Raw genomic sequence first — 27,353 nt, forward strand, 5'->3', positions numbered from 1 at the left:
TCTTTTTTTAAATTCAACCAGTGTTATGTTCGAAAAACTGTTTTGGTTGATACAAAAAAGGGTTATTATTTACATAATTAGAAAGCTCCGATGGATAGCTGTCGGAACTTTCCGCTCAGTGCACACAGTGCGTGCCACGCACACAAACACTGCAGAGCTTTCAAAAAGTATAATATGATAGATGGCAGCACTCAGATGTATAGTGTCTTTACTAAGGAAGCATTAGCCAAAGCTTTCGTAGTGTGTGGTTGCAAGGTTTTTAGGAGAAAGGCAGCAACCAGCTTCTGGTGGATTAAGTCAGGTTTTTCCTAGAAATTTACTTTTTGTAAAAAATTGTCGTAAATACATGCGTTCTCATGTTTAAATATTTTTATAGCATTTTTGTTGACAGCTGCCAATTTTACAAGCAATACCTTTTCTTGAATTTATAATTGTAATTGTAATTGTAATTGTAATTGTAATTTTATTGAAACGATATCCTGTTAGTTTACACTGTATATCAGGGCAAGGAGGTATACGAGTTTTTTATGTTCAAAAAAGGGTCACAAACAAACGCCATTTCCAACCGTCTAGTTATGAATTACAATATGATCTAAAACAAAATTTAACTGCTAGTTTGACAAAAATGAATGGCAGGAAGATGAAAAATCTCCAACTCGTGATGTTTATGAGCAAACCCCTTATGTTTATATATCAAATTTTTTGTAGTTGTCTGTTCTACAACTTTGTAGAACATTATTTCACTCTAAAAAATAACCCAGCAAAGTTAGAAAAAACACGAAATTTTAAAATGAAAAATTTTGTTCTAAATGAAAAAATGACCCTTCTGGGTCAATGTAGATTCGAAAAGTACATTAAATTTCCCATAAAATGACATGTTCCAAAATTGTTTACAGTAGAGTAACGGAAAATGGGAGAACTTTTAAAACTTTTTTAGTGTTTTTTCGATGAAAAATCCTTTTTTTCGGAAATCTGAGTACGCCATCAAATCGGGCGTCTAATTTCACATAAAAGTCCCTTTGACACCAAATTTCTATCTCATCACCGCTTCAGGCTGCAAATTAACACCTCTTTTTTCGCATGTTAAAAATGGAAAGGGGTCGTACCGCCCCTCCGTCACGAGATATCAAAAAACGGATTCGTGTTCAGGGACAAAAGTTACCCCTTAGAACAAAGTTTCACGCAAATCGAAGACCCCTCATATAAATCAAAACTCATATAAATCAAAACATCATAAATAATTTTGTCAACAAAATGGCTTAAACAGTGCCTATCTCCTATTCCTTATTTTTTATTTATTTTTTCAACATTTTTATTGTACTTGTTTTTACTCGCACTGTATATTATGCAGTCATTTAATAAAAATATAAAATTAATTACAAAATAGGCATTTTGCGAATCTTTAAACACAATTTTTAACAATTTTCCCCTTTAACCCAAATGAATCCTGATATATGCTGATTTCAAATTGTAATTTTCAGGCCAAAACTAGATTTTTGTTTTATTTTGTTTTATTTCTTTTTTCGTGAAATTCGGGTTTCGAAAAATCCCGGGAATTTTGTGCTGGGTTCTCCAAGCACGTGATTTGTGCGTTTGACAGCTGTCAATCGATCCAATTCAAACGACTTTTCGGTTTCTCAATATGATGGAAGCTAGGCAGTAATTCCAAGTTATTTTTATAAATTTTGAGCAATTTTGCGTGGTTTCTGGTAATTCTATTCATGCTGGTTAGGAAACCCCTTAATTTTTACTAGCAAAATTGTCTGGAAAATGTACTTGTTTTGGGATAATCGAGTTTTCGTCAAACCGAGCTTACATTCGAGATTCATGTTGTTTTTGGTTTTGGAAAACTTTAGTCAGACTCAGACTGTAGGAACTGTATATTAAGGTTGAAGAGAATAAAACATCGTGCGTCTCTATCACATTTAAACCTTTCTAAATTTTCATGTAGACGCATGGTATTATAAGTTGTTTGTTATGGAAACATTTATTAATTGTTGCTTCTTTCCTCGATGGCCAGGTTACCGCTGCGAGTGGTGCGGCACGACGACGCACGGCGGCTGCCGGACCAACCTGCCGTCGGAGTGCACGTTCGGGACGCTGCAGCCGATCTACCTGCCGCCGCACGCCGTCTCCATCCCGCGAACAGAAGTGCCAATGGAAGCAATCATCGGGGTGCAGAACAAGAACAAGGGAACACCGGGCCTGCCGCGGGACTACTCGTGCCGTAAGTATACTTTTGGCTGTTATGTTTTTATCAGGTACTAAACACAAGTGAATTTGGTCAATTGTTACAATGTGGGCTTTATCGCAAAAGTTGTTAGTACTGCTCTTTGCTTCAGTGAATCTTGAAAATTTTCGGAATTTCTCTAAATTTAACTTATTTTGTTCTTTAATGAGTATTGCGTTCCCCTTTTTTAATTTTGTTATCTTCATCTTTCTTTTTTTCGTTTCTTATTTATATGTCCACACACACAAACACACACTCCTGTTTTCGGTTCAATGTCGCATTCCTCGCCCACCTCAACTGTGTACGCTCTCACTACTCTGTCGATGTTGTGTCCGCGCCCCACTCGAAACTAACGCCTCATAAAAAAAAACTCAAAAAACCAAAAACATACAAAAACCACAAATCACCAAATCCCCCCGGGAAGCGGAACTGTGGACCATCGGGCAGGACTTTGACGAGCCGTCCCCGCCGGGCATCGTGACCAACGGAACGAGCGCGGCACCCTCTCCGATGCCGTACAAGCTTCCAGTCTTTACCTTCTTCGACGACGGCGACGAGAGCGAGTCGAGTCAACCGCGCTATCCCAGCGATACGGACCTGCTGCTGGCGCTGGAGGACACTCCGGTGAGCCCCTTTCGGCCGGTCCCCAGCCGGAACCTGATTCACCCGGCGATGCGCAAGGTGGCGGCCACCAAACTGGGCACGCCCAAGGACACCGTCGTCATGCGAAGCCGCTCCTTCCAGGACCAAACCGACAGCATCCCGAAGCGACTCCGCATGTTGCCCTTTCTGCGCGCCAAAGACCGGGCCAAGAAGCGGTCGCCCCTCTGCAGCACCACCGACTCGAACGTGTCCTCCGGATGTCCGTCGCCGCTTCCGCCGCACAAGTCGAGTTGCTCGCCGGTGACGGCTGCGTCCGTAACGACGATCCAAACGACGGACGAGTTGCTGCCGGCGGTCGCCTCCTGCGGACGGTGAACGACGCGTACTCGTACGGTGACGTCAGCAGCTTTGTGTTCATCGACGAGGATGCTGCACTTGGCGGGGATGACGAAGACGAGGAAGAGGAGGAGGACGATGACGATAGCAGCAGTACGGCCAAGGTGGTCACCGATGCTAAATTAAATGCTCGAAATGTCGCTTCCGGGTGTGCAGTGACGACATCGAAAGGAGACCAGCAGGCCGACAAGGAGAACCGGCGGACGGGAGGAGGGCATTTGCTGGGCAGGATTTATCGTCGCATGCGAAAGTGCTCCATGGGATGGAGCAAGACGGGATGTAGAGAGCGGAGAGGTGAATTTGCTTGATTTTTTTTTCTCCTTTCGTTTAGTTTAGTTTCGTGAATTGTTTATATTGATTATTGCGTTGTTTGATTTGTTTGTTGGTTTTGTATGATTGCGTTTGAAAAAGTTTTCTTCTGCCAAACTAACCTTGCTGCAAATGCTGCTGTTATTGCTGTTACGTGTTTTTGAGCTTTTGTAAGCTAGTACTTTACAAATCAGTTGAAGTATTTAACCTTCTGGTCAAAACTCAGAAAATAAGTTGATAAAGTATTGTTTATGTACGATTGATACGATTGAACTGGGTACACTTTTGGACTCGACCTTCACCGATTTGGACCAAATTTGGAGGGAACGTTCACCTATCGATAGTTAACAGAAATCCCTTTATTTTTCTAGAAAACTTTTTAATTTTTTACTTGAAACTTTCCCACTGTTAGCCTAAAAAAAATTCTTCTGGTTGCATTTCATAGAAAATTGTCCAAGGAATTCATTAAAAATATGATAACTGTAAAACCAGTAACGATTGCTGAATCTTCAGCACATGATGCTGAAAAATAAAAGGGTGTGATATAAATTTGCGTTGTTTTTCTATCGAATAATCTGATTTAAAAATTATTCGAATAACGAAAACCACATCACTACTATGCTGCCGCTCTAACTAGTCCGTCCCATATGTAAAAACAAGCCGAGCTGAGAAAAACGCAAGGCAAATTTGTCCTGTCCATAAGTCTATGTGTTAGAAATTCACGGTTTTCAGAATAAGCTATTAAATTTGATTATTTTTACTGATAGTTCACATGACTACATCATTAACTCAAAATTGACGAAATTACATATGGGACGGACTTGATTTGAGCAGCAAAGCATCTCCATAAAGTTTAATAATTATTTTAAAACTATGGAGACGCATGGCTTCTCATATTTAATGTCTCTTAAACATGGGAAATTTAAGGGTATTTTAAAACTCGAAAACATTTTTGCCTTCCTCACTGAGGTAAGGCTATAATCCTGCTCAGTGCTTGCGAAATTTTGACATTGTTTGTGATAGCTGAAAGAACACTAGAATCGTCTTCACCACGACAACCTGATTTTTACATTCTACTTTCGTTCGTTTCACACACATAGGAATGAGTGCTACGCAAAGTCACTCACACAATAATTGACTTTCCTCCAGGAAAAAAATGATAAGAGAGCAGTCGTTTGACATTCTACCGAGATTTCGATCATCGCTCCAATGATATGACTTCTGTCACCACGCAGCATACACTAGGAAGAGAAAGACAAAAACGAGAGAAAGAGAAAGAGCACGTTGTTTCGTTCGGGCGGCGGCTTGAGGGGTGCTCATTTTTCGTTCGTTTCGTCTTCGTGTTCACGTTCACCGACCATCACCAAGCAATGACGATCATGATAGGCGTTGTGTGTCAGCGATCAAATATCGTTTTGGGAAATGATCGCTGACAGAAAGTTCTGTCAAATATCGAGCAGTCCCATTCAGTGATAGATCCCTTTCAAGCCTTGATCCTGCTCCAAAATTGAACTTTTTATTTTAAGTTCTAAAACCCACCTTGATGTATGACTCAGAATCGAAAACTGAACAAATGTCTGTGTGTATGTGCGTGTGTATGTGTGTGCGTATGTGACCAATAATGTCACTCAGTTTTCTCAGCTCTGGCTGAACCGATTTTGACCAAACCAGTCGCAATCGACTTGGTTTAGGGTCCCTTACGGTGCTATTGAATTGTTTGAAGTTCCGATAAGTAGTTCAAAAGTTATGTATAAAAATGTGTTTTCGCAGAAGTTGAATAAATGGCAGTAAACTGTACCAAACATCATCATGCTTTACATCGTTAGTTAGGTAATTGAAAGACCTTTCCAACGAGTCCAAAACATTTAAGATCTGGCAACCCTGCCTCAAGCTATGACCACTTATGATGCCACTTATGAGCCCTTGAGTGATATGTGTGTTTTTTGTATTCCGGAACTTAACGAAATTAGACAAAATTTGTGTCCAAACCCATCATATTACATATCACCCATTGTTGGAAAACAGTGAGGAAGGCACCAACCACATAGGTGGATTAAGTTAGTTTTTTTATTATTATAAACATTTTGGCAGATTTTAGCGTTACGTAATTTATGGATGAAGCCAAATGAATTCTAGTAATTTGTTAATAAACCTCATTATATGACGTGTTTCAAAATGTTTTACATTTCTTTTGCCTTTGATTGGAATAAACTTTCGAAATAAGTACTTTTTTAATATTTTTTTAATTTTAATTTAGTACCACGCTATGCTATGAGACGCGGGTTCGATTCCCGCCTTATCCACTGAGCTTCTATCGGATGGTGAAGTAAAACGTCGGTCCCGGTTTCTCCTGTCTCGTCAGAGGCGCTGGAGCAGAAATCCCACGTTAGAGGAAGGCCATGCCCCGGGGGGCGTAGTGCCAATAGTTTCGTTTTTTAGTACCACGCGTCTCCATTATTATAAAAACACATTTTTTTCTGAAAAACGCGTTTTTCACCGATAGAATATTTTGAATCGAACATATTTTTGATCAGGAAGGTGAAACACAACTTTCTTCGGATAAATCTCCCATGGGTGTTTTCGATTTATAATATTTTGCTTCCTCCATACCGTGCGTAGCTGATGTAGTTTAGTTAACACATTTTATATGAAATTTGTTCAACTGAAATTGCCTATACATTTGGAAATATTTGTTTGAATTATGTTTCAAAAACACACATCATTTATCATTTATTTTACCTTCTCCTAATGGAAAATTGTCCAAGGAATCAGAAAATGCATTCCGTTTTCCGATTCAAAATCATGTTCATTGAGAAACTAATGACACTTTGAGAAGTTTGAAATAATGCTTTTTATCAACATTTTCTTAGTTATAATTAACTAACTTTTTAAACTTTTCAAAATTTTATGGAAAGTTCTTCTCGGGGTATTTTAAGCACTTCTCTGCCACGCTCCCCCCCATTCCCTAAGTACAGTCATCCCACATATTCGGAACACCCACAAATTCGGAACACTTTTGTGGTAATTTGTCAATAGGATACAAAATGCAACTTTTCTGTCGATCTTACTATTTTTAGGACCTTTATTTGGACATTCTCTTGCTATTTCACTAATAAAAGTAGTACACAAGTAAACAAAAACCTGCCTTTCAAGACTATTTTAACCAAAGCTGCAAAACACTGCCTCCAAATTGCCTGTTCCATGATTGTGGGATGTGATTGTGCCTCCCACCATTGTGGAACACCTGAATTTAACTGATATTTTCACAAAAAAAGATATCAGACCATTCATAAAACATTACTAAGCATAAGTTTTATTGGTTTCAGTGTGTGAAGTCATTATTTTGAAAAAGATAAGTACTCCTGGAGAGAAAAAAAAGTTTGTTTACATCGTAAGAAAAAAGTGTCCCGAATTTGTGGATTTCAAGGGTCAATGTTTAGAAACTTGATATAAAACGTAAAAATACACAGCCGGTCTATACATCAATCGAAAGATCGCAAGAAAAGCTTTCCCATGAAGGTAAAAGCAAATCATTATGTTCAATCATCGATTTTCCATGATTTGTTGAACATTGACCACCACGAAATTGTGTTCACTTTTTCATTGAAACAGTTCATCCATGGAGTGGCCTATGTTGAAAATGAGCATATCATAGTCATCGAACTGTGGCGGCCGATACGTATCAAAGTCACCCCGTTTTACGGAAAACTAAATCTAACTTTAAAAAAGTTTTATTTTAATATTTTCTTAATCAAATTCATAACTCCGACTCCTTGAGACTAACCTAGAATTACCGAGGATTCCACATATCGTCAGCTATCTTGTGACATAGACCATTTTGGTCTAAAATGAGCTAATGATGACGTTTTGTTATACTTAACAAACACTACGAGAAGATTTAACCCGATTTTGGAAACTCGCTTCTGTTTCCCGAATATCGCAATACACACTTGTGACATAGACCAATTTATTATAAAAATGATTGCGCACTTTTGACACGTCATATATGTTGTTGGAAAATGTGGAATTTTTTTCTTGTTTTTCACAAATTTATGTCCACACATACTTTCTAAAGACAATGCAACCTTTTGTTTATAAAAATATACTGATTAAGTCGATTAAACCATTGATTTGAGCTTATTTTAGTTTGTATGGAAATTCCACGAAATTCTGTGCACACTTGTGGCACGTAGTACAATTTTACTTTCGAAACACACTTGTGACACGTGCTTTTCAGATTTTTGTTTACATTATTTACTGTATCTTTTAACTGGTATAACCAAATTAGTTGAAACTTGGTGCGTTTGTTATGCGGTAGTATACGAACCGATTGCTTCAAAAAGTTTGGCTCTATCATTCATAGTTTTGAAATTATTTACCAACAAACTTTAAAAATCGATTTTCTCGAAAAGTACTAAATGGTCGTTGTAACAAGATAGCACACAACTGACGATATGTCAAAATTGAGACCGAAAATTGCCGTCTTGTTGGCCTACTGGGCAAAAGTCAACGGAGAAAAAAATATGTTAATATGTTAATCGTAAAACTAAGAGAAAACCTGCGATTGGTCAAACATTTATTTCCGTAGGCTTATAGTCCATTAAATTCCCAAACTTTTGACATGCAGGAGTATGGGTGTGGGAGGCTGTTGCAAAAAGATATTAAGGTAATTTAAAATATCATTTTTAACAGTAATTTGAAAAAGCTATGAGAAAAAGTCAAACCAATTCTGGATGTTTGATGGCTCATTTTAATGTGCTGCAAATACCTATCAAATAACTTCATTAGGACATTATTTTGCTTTTGGAACGATTTTTTTAAAACATTTGCAAAATCATATGAAGCAATTCGTCTAGAGGCGGGTTTGGATTACATGTTTTTGTGACAATTTGTGATAAAATTTCAATACATTTTTTACGTAACTGAAGAGTAGATTCCCATACACATTTTTCTGATGATGCCCTCATTATCAACAGTTTGTAAATAGTGAACTTTGTGAAAAATGATTTCTCTTTTGGAGACACACACATACATACTAAAATAACAAAAGTACCAAATTTCCCAACAAAAATCGTAGAAACTGTGGTGTGTGCAACAGAGAGAGGGAGAGAGAAAGAGCATGTTCACAGGAAAAGAGAGAAAACACACACACTGTGAGTGCGGATTCACCGTCACAGTCCGTAAGGCAAAATCAATAAAGTTAAGGGAGATATAATTTAGTGCTTTGTCTGTATTCGCATATTCGCGCCCCAGAATCCCCTGCGATTTTTGTTGGCTTTTGCCAATTGTTTGCATTAAATTGTTTTGTAGAGTTTAAGAGACATCGAAAGAGTTTTTGCTTTAAATTAAAGCAATTAGTTTAGGACCAGCAGATGGATCCTGAACCTTTTTATTTGCTGGAAAAATTCTAACCTAGTGTTTGGAGTTTTACTCAATTTTATGCTCGTTTTTTTGCCAAACACATACACACAAATCAATGATGGCTCACTCACTAACCTCTGTTACATTTTTCTGTCTTTTTTCCCCTTGCCTACTCTGCTTATCATCAAACGGATTGACGGACGTGGTGACGGATCGGATCTCATCCCCTCAACCACTCACTCGCTGCTCACCCATTCACTCGCAACGCACAGCTCGCAGCATCTCGGAGGAACTAGCTAGTGATAACGCACGCTGCAGCGACGACCTGCAGAAGGCGGAGGGCAGTTCTGGCTCTCACTCGTCGTCGAAGCCCGATTCTGCGCACAAGAGTGACAAAGATAAAGATAAGAAAGATAAGGAAAAGGAGGAACGCGATGAAGGTAAGTGTGTGGAGCACTCACACGCGGCACTCACTTTTCCTCATTTTCATCTGTTGTTTTTGCCATGTCGGAAAACGATGCATTTTTCGGTGTAGTTGTGCGCTGGATGCTGTGTGAGTGGTTGCGCTCAGAGACGCTCCTCTCTGGGACGCTCTCTGGCACACTGTGTGAGCGCTCAGCATCCGATGAGGAGTGGCACTCATTTCAACAACGAATCAAACACAGTTATTTTTCTCCTCCTTTTGATCTTGTTATTTTCGAAGAGATCGTGTTGGGAAGCCTCCCACCCATTTCTTTGATGACTTTTCTGTTCAATTTTTGACCCACTCTTCCCTCCCAGTCGATTCGTTTGGCATAAATACTTTAAGATCACACCTGACTCACGCACTCTCTCACTCGCTCATCATTTCTCACTCGATAATTTTACATTTTTTTTCTCTTCCACAAAATAAAAAATCTTGCAGAAACAATCAAAGTATTCGACGGCAACTGTTCATATCGAAGAAGAATATATAGAGCCATCACCGTACCTAGAACATGCTCGTTAGAACAATTACTGACCACCGCCTTGAGGGCCTTTCATATAGCCAGGGATTCTAATGTGAGTTGTTTAGAAATTTTATTTTAAAACCAATATCAAAGTAAGTTTTTTTTTCTTCGCAGCTATTTTTTCTTACTGATCTTTACGGTGATGAAGTAAGACTACAGGATCCGACGCCGGTGCTGAACCTGCACCGGGTGGAGGCGAAACGACCCGCGATCTACCTGCGGTTTCGGTAAGCTAAAGCAATTCGCAAAAAAAATACTGGTGGAACGTCTTTTAAAAAGTCGTACTATTTTTTCCAGAGTTTTAATTTACTCTTGTTTGACATGGATGATTTTTTCTCCATGCATTTCCTCTTTTCTTGGTATACTGGTATACCAAAAGGGCATTTATGTTTGAAAATCTGTATCTTGAACATTGTTGAAAATGAGTGATAGAAAAAACTATCTTTTGATGATAACCATGACCAAAATACTGCCACTGTAGCTTGCGAGTTCTCTGATTTTGTTTCGTGAGTGTCAGCAAGTGCATTCTTTTTCTATCACTCCTTCTCTTTTCCTCGTTCACGCACACTCGCCGAAGATTCGTTTGATTTCTCAGAAAACCGCAATGAAGGAACGCAAGAGGAGGAACGCTATGTTGATGGGGGATGATTGTGAATGTGGAAATGAGAGGATAAAATATATTGTCACACGGGATTTAGTAAACACGCTTTAGAGTCCGTCAATTTTTGGTGCTTATAATCTTGCGACAGAAAGAAGGCAGTGAATGTTGGGAGATGAAATTTCAGACCTCATGAAAAAAATGAAGTCGCTGAGAGAGCTTGAGAAGAATTGGAGCCTAACATTTCAAAAGGGCACATAACTTTTGTAAACAATAGTGTATCCCTTTCACTCAAATGACAGCTTAAATAAGGTGTGAAAGGGACACACTCTTGTTTAAAAAAGTAATATAATGAAATGGCAAGCACCAATTTTCAGAATGATTTGGTTTTTTCGGCAAATTTGTAGGTTGTAATTAGGGTTATTGAATTTTCACGATTTTGCGGACAGCGTGAAATTTAAAGATTTCCGTGAAATCCCGTGAAATTTATCAATTTTCTCAAATCAATTCTTTAAAATAACAACATAATACATATATCGTTTATAAAAACTTTTTAAGTGAATCTTATTAGTTTTCAATTGATAAGTGTGATATGAACCATTTGAAGAATTATTAGCAAAACATACATTAACATGAAGTTATTAAAACATTTACTAAGAAGTGAATGCTGCGAATACTTAAAAGATGTTAACAACAAACAGCAAAAGAAAAAAAATATTCTCGGATTTTATTTTTTTATAGATTTTTCTTTTTCAACCAAAACTTGTTGCAATTTACTGAACAATGCTCGATATTATGTTTTTTAAAGATTGTACAGTTTTTCAAACTGTATTGATTAATTTTTTGAAATCAATTGAAAGCAAACATTTATTTAAAAGGTCAATGATACCGGAGGAACAAAAAAAAATATAGATTGAAAAAAAATTTCCATCAGATTAAAGAAAAATATTGAGAAAGTAGATTCTCAATTTTTCTAAGCAAACTAACTGAATTAAGCAATATTTTCATTCGCCGTAATAACAATTTATCTATTATTTAAGGCCATTGCCCCTCCCCCCTTCGAAGCTTTTCCGAAAAATCAGAGAGCAAAAAAATGTTTTTTTCAAAAAAACATTAAAATTTCAATGGAAATACAAGTCTTATCAACCGAGAACAATCTAAAATGCCTTTTTTGCAATTCCGTCGTGAAACTAGTTACTTTTCCTGTCATTCTTGAACGACGAAACAGCCTACTTTTCTGTACCAAAAATAACAGAATCGAATAGTAACCATTTTCAAAACAAATGCTGAAAAGATCTACTTTTCTACTTTTTTTTGAAAAGTATTTTCAGCACTTATTTCGAAAAGTTATACTTTTCAGCACTTGTTTCGAAAAGTTATACTTTTCAATTTTTTTTAAATTAAACGATTCATTGACTCAATGCATGGACATTTATCCTATAATTCTGTTCAAAGGGTGTTTTCGGAATTGCAAAAAACGTTGTATGGAACTCGTTGCAAAACTTGTTTTTTCAACACTCGTCGTATTTATCCAACTCGGTGAACCTCGTTGGATAAAATCCTCTTTTCGCAACTTGTTGCATAAACTACTATTTCTGCATTGATAATCATATATAGCATGTTTGGGCTCGTTTAAAAATATTTTGAACTTTTACGAAATAAAAATGTACAGCACCGCAAAAACTTTATTGCTGGCAAAAATAAAATGTTCGTCAGAACTTAGACATTTTGGAAATTAATGATTGCAAAACAACTGGACAAGTGTATAATGCATTTTAAAACACATTTTTCATTCAAATGTTGACACCATGGCCTGTAATTTTAGTTTTTTACCGTTTTTTTTTTAACTTTTTGCAAGTAATGAATGAACTCTTTATTATAGAATAAATAATACTATTTTTTAAACACGAGAATTTCCAAAAAATAAGCTAATCAAATTTCATTTTTATGCAACAAACCATTATGTTCATGACAGCTCTGCATAGATTGGTTCCTCAATTTGCTCCCTGCTTTACAACCTTTGATCAGTGCTGAAGACAAAACACATCGAAAAAAAGAGTTGAAAATGTATTCTATCATATGCCATAGGGTAAAAGTTTCTGTGGTTTTAACTTGTTGCAGATTATTTTTGAGATTATTCCGGATCAAATGCAACAAGAATCATCGAAATCATCATCAAATTAGCTGAGATACATGTAGGGGAGAGTGGGGAGACTTGATTCCTAGCCTTTCTAGAAAGTTGTGCGAAATTGATTCAAACTAATTGTAGAACACAAAGAAATAATTTAAGAAATGACTGGATTGTGTTACACACATTTTTCTAAAAAGTGCTAAACAAACCTCCAAGAGATCTTTTTTCTCAGTTTTGGTATGTATATAAAACACTTAAAATTTATTTTAAAAAAATCATACACGAATTGTTTGTTAAGCTTATTAACTACACAACCCTTACGCATTTGATGTTAAATTAATCGTCATACTATTTTTACAATCAATTGTTTAAAAAAGTGCGTTTAGGGAGATTTGATCCCGGCATTTTCACAGTCACTGGAATCAGCCTCAAGCTTAATAAATTGGTTTGATTTTTCGTACATGGGTTCCTTTAGTATAGTTGTACATGACTTACTGCAGTTTGAACCATTTTTCAAAAGTTTTGTAAACAAAAAATACCCGCTTTTATAAACATGTTTAATTTTGGTCTAAATAAGAATATTTTAAGTTTAAACTGAGTACACTTTTGGACTCGACCTTTACCGATTTGGACTAAACTTGGGGGGAACGTTCATCTATCGATAGTTAACAGTTAACAAGTTTGGTGCTTATTGGATCATCTCTCTATTTTTGGCACCCTTTTTTGACAATTTTCTAAAAAACTTTTTTTTCTTTTAATCATAACTTTGCAAATACTTAAGCAAAAAAACTTTCTACAGGTTGCATATTACAGAAAATTGTCCAAGGAGCTCGATAAAAATAAAATTTTCACCCTTAAATGTGCACTAATATTATATTTTAACGTTTTAAGTATTAAAATTCAGTTTTGACCCATTCCTTATAATTTTATTTGTTTTATTTTATCACCATCGTGTTTCCCGGAAAATTTTACATAATAATCAATGTAGACCTTAAACTAAAATGAACTATTGGCAAGATACAGCGATTTTGCTGAACAAAGTTTGATTCCAGTGACTGTTGAAACGCAAGGATCAAATCTCCCTAAACGCACTTTTTCAAACAATTGATTGTAAAAACAGTATGACGATAAATTTAACATCAAATGTGTATATGAGTATATATTTTTAAAACGCTTGGCATGATTCGAAGAGTTCATCTGATTAAATACCCTTATTAGCCAAACATAGTTGCTTTCAACTCATGCAAAAAGTTCATCGTTTTGTGAGAAATTGACAGAGTTATCTGCTATACAAAAAGGGGATCAAGTCTCCCCACTCTCCTCTATTTCAATTTGCATTTTTGGACTTTTTGGACCTCTTGGGGATACAAAAGTAAATGTTGGGTTGTTTTTTCTTGCCATGTATTGTCATTAAAAAATCAATTAATTTAAGATTTTTTTTAAACAAATCTGAGGTTATTTTTCAAGAAGACGTAGCCTTGCTTGAAAACGCCCAAAGTTAAGTTCTATTGTGAAGTAACTTTGCAAGCATATCACAAAACTATAATATTTAACTTGAAAAATCAATTCTATTATTGCTAACCGCTTCCGGAAAGTGTAAAAAAAGTCTCAACATGAGAAATAAAAAGTGTTAATGAGTTTTCCACATTTCGAAGCACAACAGGTCATTTGAATTTGAGAAATTGCCACAAATCATGTCAAAATAGATAAATTGTATGCAATTAATTTTAAATTGCCTAAATTTAAGTGACCTTTATTTTCCGTTGTAAAATTTATTATTTCCCTGTCCTTGTGAAGCGACGAAATGGCCTGTTTTTTTCATCCCAAAAATAGATGTGTGCTGAAAAGTTCGTTGTATGGAGTTCGATGCGAAATCGGAGTTTTTCAGCACTAGAGGTGTTCTACAAATAATTCGTGCTGAAAAATCGTCATTTTGCAACTCGTTGCATAAACTACTACAGCACTTGTTCGGCAACCGGGCTGAGAACGAATCGCAGTCACCGAATGCTGCTCGCTAACTGGGCTGAACGAAAAATAACGAGGGCCACCTCTGCGTAATATTTTGCAAATAGAATATAAAAATAAATTTCACTCACATTTATTTACAATGCTTACTTTTCAACTAATTGTAACTTGAAATTACATAAAAGTTTGAAAAAAGTTTTTTTTTAATTATTGAACATACTTCTGCATCCATTAACCCCTCGGTCATTTCGGTTTGTTTTGGTTTTTTGACGTTTGTTAGATTTTTAACTGGGCTACGGCCCAGTTATCGAGCGCCCAGTTAAACAAAGCCCAGTTGCCGAACAACTACTGTATTTCAATTTAAACCAAACTTTTCATTGATGTTCCACCCAGTGTCCGGACGTCGGCTCATGACGTTACCCACCATGCGTCTCCATTGGAACAAATCACCCAGCATTAAATCAATGGAGACGGATGGTTCTTCACAATCAAGATTTGAAGCTGAATACTAACGACTTGTGTTTGTGCCCCAACAGTGACCGCGAGAACGACCACGGCTTCGTGCGCGTCTACCCGGGCAAGCTGCAGGTGGAGAACGCGTACGTGAACGTGCCGGTGCACAACGACACCACGGTCAAGGACCTGCTCGGCGAGTCGCTGAAAAAGTTCGGCCTCGAGGGCCACCAGGTCGAGGACTACCGCTGCTCGGAGATCCTGCTCGACAGGGGGGTCACGGAGCGGGTGCTGTCGTGGAATGAGCGCCCCTGGGAGATCATGAAGCAGCTCGGCAAGGACTCGATCCGCCAGATGGAGATGATGCGGTTCTACCTGCAGCTCAAGCAGGACCCGCACGGGCCGAACCTGGCGCTGTTTGTCGGGAACCTGCCGCCGGGGCTGTCCCAGCGGAACTACGAACACATCCTGACTGAATTCCTAGGTTTCGAGAACAAGTTTAGCAGTATCGGGCCGATCTACTACGAGTACGGGTCGCTGGTGATAACCTACGAAAACGCATCCAAAGCTGTGAGTTTCGACGAATTCGTTGAAGATCGGTGAGGAATTTGTACTTAATGCTTTGCTTTCCATTTCGCAGGTTCGTGCATTCCAAGCCCTGCGGGAATCCAGGTACGAGGACAAGAATCTACTGGTGCTGCTATTGCCGAACATCGAACCGAGCATGGTCCCGTCCGGGGTCCAGCCGCTGCTGGTGTTCGTCAACGTCAAGTCCGGCGGATGCCAGGGGGCCGAGCTTATCAGCAGCTTTCGCAAGCTGCTGAACCCATATCAGGTCTTTGATCTGGATAACGGTGGACCACTGCCTGGGTAAGATTTGCCGGTGGCGTTCTTTTGGGAGACTGCTTACTGACTTGCTGCTCTTCTTCCTGGCCAGACTGTACGTTTTCAGACACATTCAGGATTACAAGATTTTAGTTTGTGGCGGTGACGGTACGATCGGATGGGTGCTGCAGTGTTTGGACAACGTCGGCCAGGATTCGGAGTGCTCTAGTCCACCGTGTGCGATTGTTCCGCTGGGAACCGGTAAGAAAGATTTAGTCCTAGGTTTGGAAGTCTTGAGTTCATCTTCTCCTTTCTGCAGGCAATGATCTGGCCCGGGTGTTGCGCTGGGGTGCCGGCTACACTGGCGGCGAGGACCCGCTGAACCTGCTGCGGGACGTGATCGACGCCGAGGAGATCCGGCTGGACCGCTGGACGGTGGTGTTCCACCCGGAGGACAAGCCGGAGGACGCCGCCCCGAAACCGTCCACCAACTCAGCGGGTAAGAAGAAGAAAATACAACAATCACAACAACAGAATCAGCATCACCATCCGGCGACAACGGCGATCAGCGCAAGTCAACCGCAAGGTCATTTTCGTTTTGCTACCTGAATATGCAACCCGCAAACAGTTATCATTATATAACTTCTACCCGTACTACTCTTTTGGTTCTTTAAAAAATAAAACGACTCTAACTTGCAACAGCCACACACCACACCAAAAAAAAAGTCCTTTCTCTCTATATTCATAGTTAATTCTTTCGTTGTTTTTTTTTTCGACGTGTAATTCTTTTGGACACGATTAGAGTTTTGGTTTACCACGATGTTGCATACAGTTTTGATGGAAGTGATCGATTGCATTCTATTTCCGGCCCAACCAACCACTCAAAATCACCCCACAAAGTAGTGCAATGATAACTATCCCACCCCACTTTTGAAAGTAAAATCCCACAGTTCCAAAGTTCTCCTAAAATCCACTTTGAGATTTTCGAGCAAGCCTAAAAATTTCCAAACCCGCGCGCGCACCTTTTTGGAGCTGAACCATTTTACTTTGATTTTGAAAGGAAACGGCATGATCTGGTTGTAAACCAAAAAAAAAAACACCACAGAGAAAAAAGTTGTACATTAAACTCAACTAAAACAACCAACTCAATATCTTACTAATGCTCGATATTTTGGTTGGTGGTGTGCGTAGCGCTAGCGAATGTTCGTAACAACTCACCAAAGCCAGAACTGAAGCTGAAGCTCAGCCCACTCACAAAAAAATGTACCTGTACAAACAGAAACGGCGCGCACCGCAAAATACCGAGCTGATGTACTTTTTGTTACGATTGTTTCTTTCTACGTGGAAATTACTTTGCTGTTGTTGTAATTGGTGTATTCGTAGTAGCTTGATTAAAACCTAAGTTTAGGATATGTAAGTGTAAATGTGCTACGTTTCTTAATAAAAAAAATAACAACAGGTTAGGGTATAATGTAGCTCAGCATGTGTTAATAACGGCTGATTTTTGTGATGCTCTGAAGTTGGGCTTCCCGAAACTGTTACAATGGACAGTAGGTAATGAGTTTTAGTTCACGAATTCACGAAAACAAGCTCAAATTTCGATTGTATATAAAAGAAAATCAAATCTTTGGTAATTTTTGGCCGGACAATAATCAAAACTGTAATTCTGTCGGTTGAAACACACGGTGTGTTTTTTAGAACAAGCAAATGATAAAAAAATGGTATGTCTAATATTTGGCACCGTGGAAGAAGGGCTATTTCCCGACATTTTGCGGGGTATACCGAAATATTTCGTCGTGGAGTTTAGAACAATTTTTTTTAAAGATTATTTTCTCGATTTTATGGGATATTTGTTCAAAAAAATTCCAGAAAATTGGTGCATTCATGTTGATATCACTCAAACTTCTTATGAATATGCCTTGGGGACTCTAACAAACTACCTTTGACCAATATTTGACCCCCAATAAAAAAAATCGAACCAAATTTACCAGATTTCTAACATTCTTTGAAATTTGCCTTAAAATCCAACTTGGAAAACCCGATACGACCGAAAATAAATCTCTTCTTTGTACAATTTGTCATGAAAATATAGCAACACATTGCCCGGATACGAATTTGAGCATTAAACCAAATACCAAATAGGTTCGAAAAATTATTTTTTCAATCTTCTGCTACATCGCACTATTATATTTTTAAACATTCTAGAATCAATCACATTGTAGAAAACAGTTTTCTGAACAAGTTCCATAAAAAAGGTTTCAATTTTGGGTCAATATACGCAGAGATATACCCAATTTCCTGAAATAAATAGTGCCTTTCTCCAAAATTTCTTTATTTAATCACCTTTGGGCACTGCCAACTTAGATATTTTTATTATGATAGTATTTCATTGTAACATAAAAATTATAACAATTTTTGACGAAATTCATGAAAATTATTCTATAGCATTCATTACAAAACTCAGGAGGCAGTGCCAGTGGCAGTGAAAGGTTATTAAATTTAAAAAAGTTGGTGAAAGGCACTATTTATTTCAGGAAATTGGGTATATCTCTGCGTATATTGACCCAAAATTGAAACTTTTTTATGGAACTTGTTCAGCAAACTGTTTTCTACAATGTGATTGATTAGAAAATGTTTTAAATGCAATGGTGTAATGTGGCAGAGGATTGAAAAAAAAATGTCGGCACAGCTTGTTTAAAATAATCCATGTTTTGCATTGTTTGATGCTCAAATTAGTATCCGGGCAATGTGTTGCTGTATTTTCATGACAAATTGTACAAAGAAAAGATTTATTTTCGGTCGTATCGGGGTTTCCAGCTTGGATTTTTGGGTAATTTCAAAGAAAGCTACAAATCTGGTAAATTTGGTTCGAATGTTTGTTTATTGGAAGTCAAATATTGGTCAAAGGTAGTTTGTTAGAGTCCCCAAGGCATATTATAAAGAAGTTTGAGTGATATCAACATGAATGATTTTCTGTGACTTTTTTGTACACATATCCCATAAAATCGAGAAAATAATCTTCAAAAAAAGTAGCTCTAGACCCCCCGACGAAATATTTCGGTATACCCCGCAAAATGTCGGGGAATAGCCCTTCTTTAACGGTGCCAAATATCAGACCTACCGATTTTTTTTATCTTTGAGGTCTCGAATAAATACACCGTGAACAGCTTTGGAGGAATTAAATTCCCATCAAGAATGACAAAAAATCACCTGTTGTTAACATCGACTTTCGAAATGTTGAGCTGGGTAGAGCGTCTCGGGATAAATTAACTGCATTTAAATTTAACATCAACGTAAATGTTTCATCGGATCTCCGTACGCAACCGTTCCAGTAAGGTTATCTGTTTTTTAAACTACATATAAAATGTCGTTTTGAAAATACTTGCTTTTCCAACCGTTCTATAGTGACGGAATGGCCTACTTATCATCACCAAGGAAGCAGTGATAAAATTGTCATTGTAGCTCTCACTTGGAATGCTAAAAAGATCAACCTGCAACTCGTTTAAAGACGCAATAGTTTTTCAGCACTCATTGTATTTTTACAATTCGGTTGTATAAATGTACGACTCGCGATGAATAAATCTTCTTTTTGCATCATGTCGCATAAATTAATGTTTTGAATCTAAAGCACCATGCGTCTCCATCAAAGTGCTTTGTAATAAACTGTTTGATGGAGACGCATGGTTACTTGGATTGATTTGCCATCTCGGGAAACACGGAAAACACCTAACTTTAACCAAAAATCATGGGGGGTTATTCAGGGAACAAGCTAAATAGTCTTTCCTGCATCAGTAAAGATCTATGGAATGGAAATGTGTAAATATTTGGTATCGTATTGAGGAGTTGACCCGGAGTAAAGTACTTAAGCCTTGCCTGGATGCCTTGTTGTTGTTTTTGTTGTGCCCAATAAATCCAAAAAACCATTATAGATAAACCTCACGAGCAAGTAAGGTCCAGTGCCCAACCCAAAAATTAAAACGTCCCTCCTCTTCCCCCGTTTCCGTTCAAAATGACCACCCAACAGTCGGCAGCGGTGGCACCCAGAGCGAGGACAACTCGCAGATCTTCGTGATGAACAACTACTTCGGCATCGGCATCGACGCGGACCTGTGTCTGGACTTTCACAACGCACGGGAGGAGAACCCGAACAAGTTCAACAGCCGGCTGCACAACAAGGGCGTCTACGTGAAGATGGGCCTGCGCAAGATGGTCGGCCGCAAGATGATCAAGGAGCTGCACAAGGAGCTGCGGCTGGAGGTGGACGGCAAGGTGGTCGATCTGCCCCCCGTCGAGGGCATCATCATACTGAACATTCTGAGGTGCGTTTGGGAAGGTTTCGAAGCTAAGGTCCGAAAGCTAAAGACTTGTTTGTTCAACAGCTGGGGCTCTGGTGCTAATCCGTGGGGACCTGAGAAGGAGGACCAGTTCAGCAAACCGAACCACTGGGACGGCATGCTGGAGGTGGTCGGTGTGACCGGGGTCGTTCACCTCGGCCAGATCCAGTCCGGTCTGCGGTCCGCGATGCGAATAGCTCAGGTAAGCTCGGTGGGTCGTAGTTTCCGTGTACCGTAACTTGACACGCTACCTTCGCCGACAGGGTGGCCACATCAAGATTCATCTCCACACGGACATCCCGGTGCAGGTGGACGGCGAGCCGTGGGTTCAGAGTCCCGGCGACGTGGTGGTGCTCAAGTCTGCGCTGAAGGTAAGTTTGTGATCTTTGAGCCAGTTCTATTACACTCCCTAAATTTGTTTCGCTCCTGCTTGGTGATCGATTTGCATGCGTTGCTTACGTTACTACTTGATATTAACTACTACAACAGTACCAGTAAACCTATTACTAGTAACACAAACACAACCTCACATTTACAACAGCACATAAGGAACTATAGCTAGGATGCAGTAGTAGATTGACAAACCCCTTTTCAAAACACCCCTCTGTCACGCAATAGTCTCAATATCTGGACACAACCACAGAACATGAGCAATTTGACAAAACAAATACTTGCATGATGACTTTGTATTTTCAAAACCAAAATTTCACTGCTTGGACAAACCCCCCTCCCCCACTTTCTCGTTCGCCACGTAACTTGAAAATTGACACGCAAAAAGCCTTTTTATATTGATTAGGGAGTCAAATAGATACTTTTGTGGGATTTTTAGATGTCTTTCCCGTACAAGAGATCACATAATGTTTTTTTTTCAGCATCTTAGCAAGCATCTAACGTGAAATAGTTCCAAATGATATCGTCTTTAAATTTATAACATACTGAATCATTAGTGTATTTTGATGCGGACACGAATAATAATAATAATCGTCTCGTAATCACGACGAAAATTTTGAATGATTTTTTGGTTGTTTTTTAGTTTTTTTTTTTTTTGCAAAATAAATTCCCGAAATTTAAGCGGAAGTATACATTTTCTTAAATTTGTGAAACTGTTTTTTTAACATGCTCTGAAAAAAAAATGAACAAACTCAACATGGTTTTGTTCAATTTAATTTGTTGTTTGGTTTGTTTATAATTAATCAGATTATCTGAAATTATGATATCAGAATTATTTCTGATAATACAAGCCTTACCCGACAAACTTCGTTCGTTCTTCGTCTGTTGACGTTTTTAACTTTTGCTTATTCAGCCTACTGTGATCAAAATTTGATTTTACGTAACTTTTGCCAAACAATCTGCAGATTTTCCGGAATCGGTTTCAGAGTGGCCAAAGTTGTATTTTTTGACGTAAGAACCATCCTTGGACTTATACGAACCCAACGCAACAAAGAGCACCTCGATCCGACGTTCCGTTTTGAATTGATTCGTGTTCGAACAAAACCGTCGAAATATTTTATATATATAAGAATTAATTTTTGAAGCAACTGGGAATAGATCTTGCTTAATGAGTATTAAATTATTACAATTAGGTATTAGGCTTCATCCATAAAGTATGTCACGCTAAAATCGGCCAAAATTTACCCCCCCCTACCCCCCTTTGTCACGCTTTTCCTATACTTATAACATGCAATGTCACACTTGCTCAGACCCCCCTCCCCCCCTAGAGCGTGACATACTTTATGGATGACGCCTAAGCTTTTAACAGATTGACGTTATTTCATCAAAACAATATTAACTCCTTACCAAATTAAAATTGAGATTTTTTTTACGTTTGTGTTTACCATGATCAAATAAGATGAAAATCGAGTTTGTGCAAAAAGAATTAATTTAATTGGTTGAATACCTAGTACTAAAGAAATCACAATTTGAAGTAAAAGAATTATGGAGCACTGGTGCATCTACAGACGTTAGCGGGTTAAATGTGAAAAAATAGTAGACTTTTTGTGGAATGATGTTTATTTATCGTATAATTTAAATCATATTGCATAATAATACAAAAAAAATCATTGAAAAATTACTTTTCATTGTTTGTTCTCAAAAAATGCAAATATATCTTCAAAACTTGCTTCAAATATTTGAAAAAATTGGGTTGTTTGGAGTAAAACCAACACTAAAAAGCTTTACCATTTGTTCAAGAGCTGAAACCAGTATTTGTCATGAAAAACATAATTTCTGCATGTTTTTTTTTCTCAATTCAATAAACTGGTTGCAGAGGCAAGTTTAAAATTTCTCATCAAAAATACCAAAATACATTTTCTTGTAGTTGAATTTTTTTTACATGCAGTCAAGCTGGTAATTGATCTTCACACTTATTTAAACCATTGATGTTGATGTCCTATATAATTCTGTTGCATAATACTAATTTAAAACCAAGATCATAACAATTTTAATAAATTTAAAATTTCCCGGAAATTCCAGGAAATTGGCGGAAAATTTCCGTTTCTCGAGAAATTTGTAATCCCGGAAATTGGGAAAAATTAATTTCCTACAGTAAATTTTATTATTTTATTTTTCTTGTTTTAATAATCCAAATTTGAAGGCATTTTCAGTAAAACAAATTTCATACAAAATGTGAAAACCTTTGATTCGTGCTTCGAATTAAGTTAAAAATACAATATGAATCGATCATTTTATAAACAAAACTATTTTTAACAAGTTTCAGACAAAATTCCGTCTTTTTAACAGTTTAACCTAAAATTTATATGTATTTTATTGAAAAGCTTATGAACTTAGTTAACTAAACTGCCGCTCGAAGCTAGTCCGTCCCATATGTAATTTCGTCAATTTTGAGGTAATGATGCAGTTTGGTTCAAAATCATGTAAACTATCAGAAAAACCAATAAAATGTAGTACTTTGTTCTAGAAATCCAATGAAAATCCACTTTTTCGTGAAATTCTAATACGTTGTCTTATGGGCGGGACAACTTTGACACGCGTTTTTCTCGGCTTGCTGTTTTTACATATGAGACGGACACGGTTAGAGCGGCAGTAAATATAAACATTGATTTTTTGGGTTAACAACTATATCAGCAACCTCAGCGATGGTACATTCGACGAAAAAATAAAATTTAAACACCTTTAACCTGATTTTAACAACAAAAACTATTACTATCAAAGTCACCCCGGTATTCAAAATAAAAATTTTCAACGCAACTATTTTTTTAAACAATATTTAAAAAACTTTTTTCCAAAATAGTGCATGGAACTGGTGTGGCCAACCCTAGTACATAAATAAAAATAATAATAACCGTATGTGAAAATGAACAAAATTTACCGAAAATTGGTAGTAAGGTGAACAATAATAAACTTAATTACAAATGTTCGGCAATATTTCACCAAATTCGGTGGTTTTCAGTTTACCGATCTATTCAGCAGTTGAAAGTTCGGAAAAATTTACCGAATTCGGTAGAAATGTCTAAGTGTGCAGTGCTGATATATTGTTTTAAAAACGTTTTTTTAAAACTGTTAACTTCAACAAAGATTTGTTCGAAGAATAAATAAAAATGTTATTAGTCTGTTATAAAAATGATCATCTAATAACAAACAAATCATGAAGACGAATAACAATGCTTGTTTTAAATAACATATCATGTTATTGGCCTAGTATTTCCAAATATCAAAAAAAAATTATTCCCAAGTAATTTCCGTCTACTCGGGATGTCTCAGCAATGATACAACCAAGTGACTTTAAAAAATGTATATGGATTAAAATAGATTCCAAAAACACAAATTCCCTATAAGAAATGTTCGTACAAAATTGAATCACTTTGTCCAAAGTGGGGACTTAGCCAATCGTTTTGTTATCCATAAACCGTTTAATAACCTAATAAGTCATTGCACTATTTGAAATGTTAGCAGTTGTTTTGCAATAATTAGTTTTGAAAACACGTAAAATTTAACGAGAAAAAAAAAACAAATAATAATCTCAAACATGATTAAAATGGTTTTGAAAGCGTGGGAATGCATTTTAAATTTGTTACAGCTGATTGCACTGATTTTTTTTTTTTTTAGTTTTAAGGCCGTTGCAAATATTTTTTGAAGTTTATGTCCCTCGACTCTGATCAAAGTCGACGGTGGGAGGGGGGCAAAAAATAAAAAAAGCTAAAAATTCAAATTATTGGCCACGGTGTCAACATTTGAATGAAAAAAGTGTTTTAAAATGCATCATACACCTGTCTAGTTGTTTTGCAATCATTGATTTCCAAAATTTCTAAATACTGACGAAAATTTTATTTTTGCGAGAAAAAAAAAGTTTTTGCGGTGCTGTACATTGTAATTTCATAAAAGTTCAAAATATTTTTAAACGAGTCCAAACATGTTAAATATGATTATCAATGCAGAAAAAGGCATTTAGGATTGTTCTCAGTTGATTAGACTTCTATTTCCATTGAAATTTTGATATATTTTGAAAAATATTCTTGCCCCCCTGATTTTTCGGACCAAATTTGAAGGGCGGGGGGAGGGGACATAAACTTTGATTTTTTTTTGTTCCCTGATTTTTCGGTTTGATTTTGAAGGGGGAGGGGGAGAGGAGTGGTGTCAATCTTTAAAAAATATTTGTACCAGGCTTACATTAAAGAAGAAAAAAAAACTAAAAGCTGTAAATTTTTCAAATTTTAAAGTAATTTACTTTGTTCAATAAGACTTAGTGATTTTTTTGTTGTGGATTCCTCCTTTTTATTTCATAGAAAAGTAAAAGGAAGATCAATTTCAAAACCTGACTCTTTTTCAAAAAAATGTTTTTTTTTTACTTTTTAAGCTCTGACTTATGGCCTATCTACAATCACTTAGCTTAGAATAGTTAAGTAAAGTAAAACTTAGAAAATGTACACAACTTACGGCCGTCATCCACAATCAACTTAGAAAATTTGCTGGGCTGATATACGTTGCTATGCAGTTGTTTGTTCACCTTTGATATGGAAACGTCAACTTACCGTAGATTTTGAAATTTTCCAAACCATACGTCAAGTTTCTAATTTTATACCTTTTCAGTGTAGAAGATCAGATTCATTTCCATTGATTCAAACTCCTAAGCTAAGTGAAATTTTCTAAGTTAAGTGATTGTAGATAGGCCATTAGTTTTGTCGTTAAAACATGGTCAAATGGAGCTTTGCTTGCAATATTTAAAATCAAATGCCCGTCATGTCAACCATTCATCTAGCAATCCGATCATAATATTTGCCTTTGTTGACAGAGGTGGCGCTGTGACTTTGCCGTACGCCGATGGTTCGACACCAACTGTTGTCAAACGAACGGGGTCACTTTTTAGTTTGATACGGAGTTCACACACACTACCAAACGTTTGTTTTGAAAATGTGCGTGAGCGTCGTGTAAAAAGTGACAGTTCGTCACTTTTAAGTTTGACCAACCAACGGGGTACAAACTAAAAATCGGATTACTAGACGAATAACAATAAAGTTATCGAAGAGAGATTTGTGAAATACGAGTGTAAAATGATGAAAAATGATCAGGCTTCCAGTTGTTTGATCACATGAATTAGTTTAATCAATTGGAACTATTTCACTAAAACGACTTAAATTATAGTTTAGGGCAAGACAATTTCAGACTTAAAGCCACTAACAAGTAGATGTTTCCAAGGCTTTCCGTTGTAACATGCGTTTCTAGGTCCTTATTTGGTGTGTTTTGAACGGACAGCAACTAAAAGTTAGTCCTACGATTTTAAGTCACAACTCACAAACACACTCAAAACACACACTTACGCGTATACGTACGTATCTTCATTTCGTTTTCCGAAAGTCTGTAAGTTTGTGTCACAGCGGAAATTGTCCCCACCCCGCCCACTTTCTACTTTTTCCGGTCATACACACACCCACACACACACACGAACGTTGTATCATACCTTCTTCCCTCAGGCCACCATGCTGAAGAAGATCAAGAGCAAACGGAGACTCACTGAGCCGCATATCTCGCCGGCCGTCGCGGGCTTCTCGCAGGGGGGTGGCCCCCCGGAAAATGGAGACCGCGACAAAGACGCCCTGAGCGGAGCATAGAGTACCCGTCCGTCCGGTCCTAGTTTTCTGTTTTCCTGCTTTCTGTAGAAGTGTCAGTCACTGACTCTCAAACACAAACACACCCACACACTCTGTCTCTCTCTTACTCTGTTTTTAAGTAGACACACATCTCGCTCTCTCTACGACAATTGTTGAAAAGATGAGAACTTTGGAAAATAGACTAACAAATATTAGGCTCGGTTAGGCCTCACCAATTCAAAGGGAAAACATCTAGTGAGAGTTGAGATTTGATCTCCTAACTAGTCTATTTGCACGAATTTAAACCTAATTAAACAAAAGTCATGCTGAAGTCCTGGGAAATCCAGAAAACTCTGCGTAGAACGGAATTATTTGCCTCGAACAAACAAACAAAAAGCTTGAATGTTTTTTTTTTTGCACGACCAGAGTTTTGTATCACCAGTGCGGTGTGTTACGTTCAAAGACATCAGTTTAAACGTGAAGAGAACAATTTAGGACTGCTAGGTACGACTACTTTACACAAACAAGGAGAACGAGGACTTCCTGGTAACACCAACCCACACCAAAAAAACACACCCACCTTGTGCATTTGATCTGATTGTATTCGAAACCCCTGGAATTTCACGCAAAAGACCACAATTCACATCACATGAACGCTAACCACCCACCACCACCAACACCACCACTATTACCTGTCAGTCTGAAACACACCCACACCATAATCAACACGATTCCCAATAATTAACCCAACCAATAATCAAACAGTGACTCGCCCCTGGTTTTCTTGTACTATTTTTTTAGAACTTTTACTACTACTTTTTTAATCTACTCTAGTTTCGTACCTTATACTCTCATAAATATATATATATATACATTTGCCAATCTATTCTTGCGTATACTATCTCTAACAGCGTTTGTATTATTCTAAAATTAGTTTACTATCGAAAAAAAAAAATATAATCAATGCAGTTAGCCAGAAAGCATTACTTATATTGAACATATAATCTTGTTTGCAGTTTGCGAGCGAAACTCAAGCATATATCCTAACCATCACACACCCACACATGTAACCTCTTGTATACTCTATCTTGTTATCGATTATCTTAAAAAAGGTT

The 27,353-nt window shown here is 37.4% G+C and overlaps 1 protein-coding gene across 4 annotated transcripts in view; it reads left to right on the forward strand.

The window, feature by feature from the left end:
• Positions 1-27,353, forward strand: part of LOC6039164 (diacylglycerol kinase theta) — a 71,889-nt gene that overhangs the window by 35,372 nt on the left and 9,164 nt on the right. Inside the window, exons 5-16 of one of the 4 annotated variants that reach the window (XM_038249353.1) lie at positions 2,021-2,227; positions 9,172-9,339; positions 9,804-9,940; positions 10,003-10,115; positions 15,119-15,605; positions 15,676-15,905; positions 15,973-16,121; positions 16,180-16,446; positions 19,885-20,179; positions 20,240-20,396; positions 20,458-20,565; positions 26,122-26,911. In XM_038249353.1, coding sequence (XP_038105281.1) covers positions 2,021-2,227; positions 9,172-9,339; positions 9,804-9,940; positions 10,003-10,115; positions 15,119-15,605; positions 15,676-15,905; positions 15,973-16,121; positions 16,180-16,446; positions 19,885-20,179; positions 20,240-20,396; positions 20,458-20,565; positions 26,122-26,259 — 2,456 coding nt within the window. In that variant the 3' untranslated portion in view covers positions 26,260-26,911. Of the gene's footprint in view, positions 1-2,020; positions 2,228-2,967; positions 3,524-9,171; positions 9,340-9,803; positions 9,941-10,002; positions 10,116-15,118; positions 15,606-15,675; positions 15,906-15,972; positions 16,122-16,179; positions 16,447-19,884; positions 20,180-20,239; positions 20,397-20,457; positions 20,566-26,121; positions 26,912-27,353 lie in introns of those variants that run through there. The other 3 variants (XM_038249350.1, XM_038249351.1, XM_038249352.1) reach the window with 3 other exon arrangements.

Source organism: Culex quinquefasciatus, chromosome 1 (genome assembly GCF_015732765.1).
Source record: "Culex quinquefasciatus strain JHB chromosome 1, VPISU_Cqui_1.0_pri_paternal, whole genome shotgun sequence".
In the NCBI taxonomy this organism is placed as follows: Eukaryota; Metazoa; Arthropoda; class Insecta; order Diptera; family Culicidae; genus Culex; species Culex quinquefasciatus.